This window comes from Cnephaeus nilssonii (genome assembly GCF_951640355.1).
Source record: "Cnephaeus nilssonii genome assembly, chromosome: X".
Classification (NCBI taxonomy): domain Eukaryota; kingdom Metazoa; phylum Chordata; class Mammalia; order Chiroptera; family Vespertilionidae; genus Cnephaeus; species Cnephaeus nilssonii.
In genome coordinates, this window is record NC_137071.1 from 76,306,089 (window position 1) to 76,311,665 (window position 5,577).

General features: G+C 52.0%; 1 protein-coding gene across 1 annotated transcript; it reads right to left on the minus strand.

Annotated features, from left to right (window-relative positions):
* Positions 1 to 1,471: 1,471 nt before the first annotated feature.
* On the minus strand, positions 1,472 to 5,278 carry IRS4 (insulin receptor substrate 4; the record flags this gene model as incomplete). Its single annotated transcript, XM_079764568.1, has 1 exon — positions 1,472 to 5,278. One exon carries the CDS (start codon positions 5,276 to 5,278, stop codon positions 1,472 to 1,474), a length of 3,807 nt encoding a protein of 1,268 aa, XP_079620694.1.
* Positions 5,279 to 5,577: the final 299 nt, after the last annotated feature.

Genomic DNA, 5,577 nt, shown 5'->3' on the forward strand with positions numbered 1-5,577 from the left:
TTTGTCCTTTTGATGATCACTCTTTAATGTGTCCATGCCGAAAATGAGTTTTTGTATGGCAAGTTCTCTAAAGCAGGAAGAGAGAAAGGGCGGGAGGGGGGGGGGATGGGGCAACACCTGCACTAAATAGGAAGCTTGTTAGGTGACTGTTGTGATCAGTCCCCAACTTGTTCTGCCTGATCAAGCACAGTGGGCAGAGTTCCAATCACAAAAGCATTCCAGAAAGCAAGCAAAGCAAAAATCTTCACTAAACTGACTACTGGAATGAAAACTGTTGGGGTCCATCCCTTCACTTCATTGGGAAAGAAGCACATTCTACTAAAGAAGGAAGGCATTTGAGACTATGGAAACATCATTCACCTTCTAAAATCATTTCTTGAGACTATCTCCAGACACACTGATAACGATACTGCACAATGTACACAGTAGATTTACTCAAAGTCTTATTTTCAACACTTGCTTATTTCTTCCTTTGGTAAAAGAATCCTTTAAAATTCTTCCACTGTTGCAGTAGGCTGCCCCTAAGGTCAGGTCTTCCTCTAGCCTTATTATCTTGCGTTCCTGTATTTCCCAGAAGACACACCAATGAAGATGTTCTAAATGCTTTTTAAACCTTCGAAACAATATTCATACCCATTATCACGCTGTCACCATACCCTCTTTGGGGAGAGTTACATGAAGAAAATGAGGCACAGGGAAGGTGACAGAGAAAAGGAACACTCAAAGTTTCTGGCAATTTGTTCTGATTGTAAAAACAATGGAAAAACACATTCCAAAGCCAAATACTCTCTTCTTTTAATCACCTGTTGTTTTACATTATTTATGCTTTGTTCCTTCCAGATATTCATGGTAACAACTGAGATTTAACCTTCTTGGTAAATCACAGCAAACGAACGTAAGGATTATTGCTTTTTAAAAAGCAGCGTTCAGAGAAGAAAGTCATCCACTTCTAAATAAAAACAATTGGTTTCTACTGCTTGATATTCTATGCTCTTATTAAAATTCCTGCAATTAACAATGGGCGGTTATAGAAAAAACACCCTTTACTTGTTGATTTGAAAATGAGTTCTTGGGATTCAATCCAAGGTGTCCTATTTGCATAAATCAATAAGTGTTAGGGAAGGATATCTGAAAACACCCTCATGCTACATATCCTTAAGTGATAATCGGTTCTTTCCAGATAAAGACATGATAATTGGATTAAAACTTACGTTTTTGCAAAGATCGAAAGGTATTTCACACATAAAATTGAATTATATTTTCCATGCTAAATAGGCAGCAGCTAATGAAATATTAACTCACTTTGTAACTTTAAAGCACTTTACAAATATATTTATTTTGTCGTTGGATTAACACTGAAGTGAAGTTTCAATAACCTACACTAATGATTTCGTTTCCCTAACACCTTAATGTAGTAGTGCGTCAATTCATTAAGCACTAACCATTAACTTCAGGAAAATTAATTCTAAAATTACCAACCTCTTTGGGGAGAGTCGAACTTTTTGTCCTCAGGTCCGGCGAAGTCCATTCTCACGTAGGTGTCTTCCTCGTCAGAATCTTCTCGCTCGGGGAGCCCAGGCAACCAGTGGCGAGGTGGTGGTGGGGGAGCGGCAGCTGCAGCAGCAGCCTCACCAGCCCCATTCTCACCTCTGGCAAAGTCTGAAGATGGGTTTTGGGCTCTAGGGTTGGAGCTACCGGCAACGACGTGGGCACCCCTTACTGCTTGGGCACCAGCAGCATTAGCAAGAGGTTGGAGCCAGCAGGCAGAGGCAGAGTTAAATCCAGAGGCAGCCTCGAAGCCCGCGGCGGTTGCCCCCATGCCCGGGACCGCGGCGAGGGCGGAGGCGGCGGCTAGAGCCCGGCCTACAGCTAAGGTTGGCTCAGCGCCCACAGCTGAGGTGGAGCCTAGGGTGGTGTGGAGGTCTCTCTCCAGGCTGTCGGTAGGGAAAGCCGAGACAGCAGCTCTGGTGGATGCAAAGATACTTTGCGAACGGCTTTGTGTGCTTCTTCTCTCTAGCTCTTCTTCCTGCAGCAGCCTAGCTACAGGTGGTGGTTCTGAGCAGCGGCTAGGGGAGAGAGAAATGTCCATACAGCACTCAGAAAATGGGTCGACCACATAGATTCGACCTGTTTCAGCATCATAGCGAATGGCACGGTCACCAAAAGTCAAGGGTGGTGCCATTGCTGGGTTGAAAGTCACTTCAATGTACTCACACTCTTCCCCATTAGCACTGCTACCTGTAGCACTGGTAAGAAGAGGCAGAAGTGGCCACCTAGCACCGTCCAGAAAGAAGCGGTTGGCACCTGGAACAGCTCTTAAAAGATTTGAGAGGACGTTTGCTGCATTTCGAAATGGCACTCTGAACTCAATATTCACGTATTGAGAAAAGGCTGACTGTCTGGGGTTAGCAATTATGCCCCAGGAATGTGGCAGTCCTTGAGTAAAGGGGGCTGGCGTATTACTACTTCTTTTAGGGAAGTCAATGTTGGCGTAGTCACTAAAGTTGTCAGCCTCTCTCTGCTCACGTGTGGGCTTTTGTGGTTTTGGCTCGATTTTATTTTCTTTTGTAATAAAAGAAAGTCGGTTAGGTCTCTTAGCCTGGTCCTTAGGGGGCCCATCATCTGAAGGCTTTGGAGGTAAACTCCCATCTCCAGGCTTTGAGATTGACTGGAGGGTAGCTTCAAAGCCCTCAACTGAAGACTTTGAAGCTGCATATTTGGGGCCCCTGATTGAAGACCCTTCTTTGTCTAGGCCTTTCCCCAGGAGTTTTCCAGAGAACATTGGTACATACTCACTGTGGTCACTCTGTCCCAATGGGGAGCTCTGAAAAGTTTTTGGCAGAGAGAAGTAGGAGCTCCAACTTTTGGAAGAAGAGCCTCCCTGGGGATTTGGGGTTTTTTTTGGAATTGCACCGGCTCCAGGAGCCATAAACATGTAATCACTGTCACTGTCATTGTCCTTAGAGTTATCATCTTTATCAGGATCAGATGCTTTTGGAGGAATTGGGGCAGGTGGTGGGCTCACTCTGGGAAACATCATCATGTACCCTCTTGAATCTTCAAAAGAGGATCGGGAGTGATACTTTACTGAAGCATAAACATTTTGAGGAGCCATTGGCATATAATCACTGGAGCTTTCCAGAGGGGCAGCCACCCCTGGCCTCATTGGCACGTAAGGGTCGTCCTCATCTTCATTAAAAGCTCTGGCTCTGTGAGGACCCCGAGCTGCACCTTCCAGGGTCTCTGTATCTTTGACTTCTTTGCGTTCCTTTGTGGCTGCTCTGTCAGCACAAAAATAAAGTCGGAACCTTCCCCCAGACTTCCCTTTTCCACCAGTTGCTCCAGCTGGCGGGGGCGGAGGTGGAGGTGGTGGAGGTGGTGGCATTTCCTGTTGCTTGCTTTGAATTAACTTGCCAAAGTAGGATCTTTTCTTCAGAGATTTTGCCCATTCACCATTGCCATCGGAGTCTTTCCCACTTCCAGAGCCTTTGCCCCCTCCAGAGTTCTTGCCACCACCTGAATTATGGCCATCTCCTGGTCCCTGGCCACTACCTGAACCGTGCCCACCACTGGCTCCCTGGCCACTGCTGGAACTGTGCCCACCTGTGGGGCCCTGGCCATGTCCTGAGCATTGGTTTCGTCCTGCACCCTGGCTCCCTGAGCCCTGGCGGCTTGAACCCTGGCCACCACTACATCCCTGGCCACCTCCGGAGCCCAGCCCCCTGCCTGAGCACTGGTTTCCTCCTGAGCTCTGGCTACTGAAGCTTTGGCCACTTGAGCCCTGGCCACCTCCTGAGCCCCAATTGTTCATGGGCATGTAGTCACCTGTGTTTCCTTCCTGACCCGCTTGGCCTTGAGGATTGCCTTCTTCCCCAGAGTTGCCAGAACCGGAACTAGACGCTTCAGAAAACAGGCAAACTCTGTCGCTGGGGGTTTCTGCAGTCTGCCGAGCACGCACCCGGCAGGGTGCTAGGCGTCGAAAAAAGCTGGCTGGCACAGAAATCGTTCTCCTGGACCTGCGCGCTCTGGGCAGGTGCAGTCTTCCTCGCCTGGAGTGGGGCACAGGCTCGCTGTGTGTTACGGAGTGCCTGGTGAGGAGCATCTCGTCTTCTCCGTCACCTACGGCCCTGAGGTGGCAAAATTGTTCAAAGCGGGACCTTCTTAGCCAGCCTCCGGGCTCCAGCGGCACCATGTCCCGGTGCCTCCTAGTGGACAGCAGGGTTAACAGGTGGGCCCCGATGCTGATGCTGTAGCTGCGGCAGCGGGCTCGGTATTCGTCTGCACACAAGGCTTTCATCTTCTCCAAAAAGAGCTCATGCATATTTTGGGCCACCACACAGTCATCGACCTGCATCCAGAGCTCCCCTGGACCGATGACGGTCGACCTGCCGACTTCCAAGAAGAAATACTGCTCAGAGTGTCCGCAGCGACGGATGCTCAGGAGCTGGACGACCACGCTGGCCACCTCGGTATTCAGCCTCACAAACACAACCTCCTCGTCGGTAAGACAGAGCCGGAACACGCCGCTCAGCTCTTTTCTATGCCCCAGCCCCCTGGGTTTGACTATTACCTGCCACACATCTTTGTAGAATGGTGGCTCCGCCACCGCTGGGGCCGCCAGCGCGACCGGCTCTCCATCCAGCTGCGCGCAGGGCGTGCCGCAGCGGCGGCGTTTGCTCTCGAGGATGAGGCGGCTGAGCAGCAAGTACCAGCTCTCTTGCTCCGACTCGTTTTCCGCCACCAAAGCGAAGTACTCATCCTGGGTGAAAAGAGCGATGAGATGTCGGTACCTGGCGTCGGCTCGCTGGCTCACGGAGAAGCACTGGGACAGGGTGATCACGCGCCGCGGCGGGATGAGCGCTGGGGCTGAGGCGCCCGAGGCGGCGGCTGCTGCTGCAGCGGCCGCAGCGCGGACACTGTGCCGGAACTTCCTGGCATTTTCGTAGTATTCCAGCCGAGCTGGGGCGTCGGCGGTCTCGAGTTTGAGCACAAAGTAGCGCCTGTGCCCATGCTTCTGCTTCCGCAGGTAGCCGTGTTTACAGACTTCCTCGCCGACGGGGAGGTCCTCTTCATCAGACTCGGAGTGTGGCCGGGAGCCAGTGGCGGAGGAAAGCCACATGGCTCCCGGACAAGAAGACCCGGTCCCAATGAGTGCGGTTAGGGTTCCCGAGGAAAGAAGTGGGGTGGTCCCCACTGCAGCTAGAGCTGCCGCTGTAGCCGCTGCTGCAGCTCTCAGACTCCTGGTCGCTCGGTGGCGAGCGAAAGAGCAACTCGCCATGGTGATGCGCGATGTTTTAAGGTGAGCGAGGGGGAGGGGAGCTCCGAGAAGGGAGGGTTGGGGAAAGAGGCCGTCTACCCCTGTCCACCCGCCCCAGCCCCCTCCCGCTCGGCCCGCGCCCCCGCCTACTCCACTCAGAGCGCACGGCGGCGGGCAAAACAACACGTGACCGCAGCCTCACGCGGCAGCCGCCTCAGCTCCAGCTACCAGCGCAGTGGAGGGGCGCCTGGAACAGCAGCCAGAAAAGAGGTGTGCAAGGGAGGGGGCTGCCGCCCGGAGAGGCGGGGCCCCCTCCAACC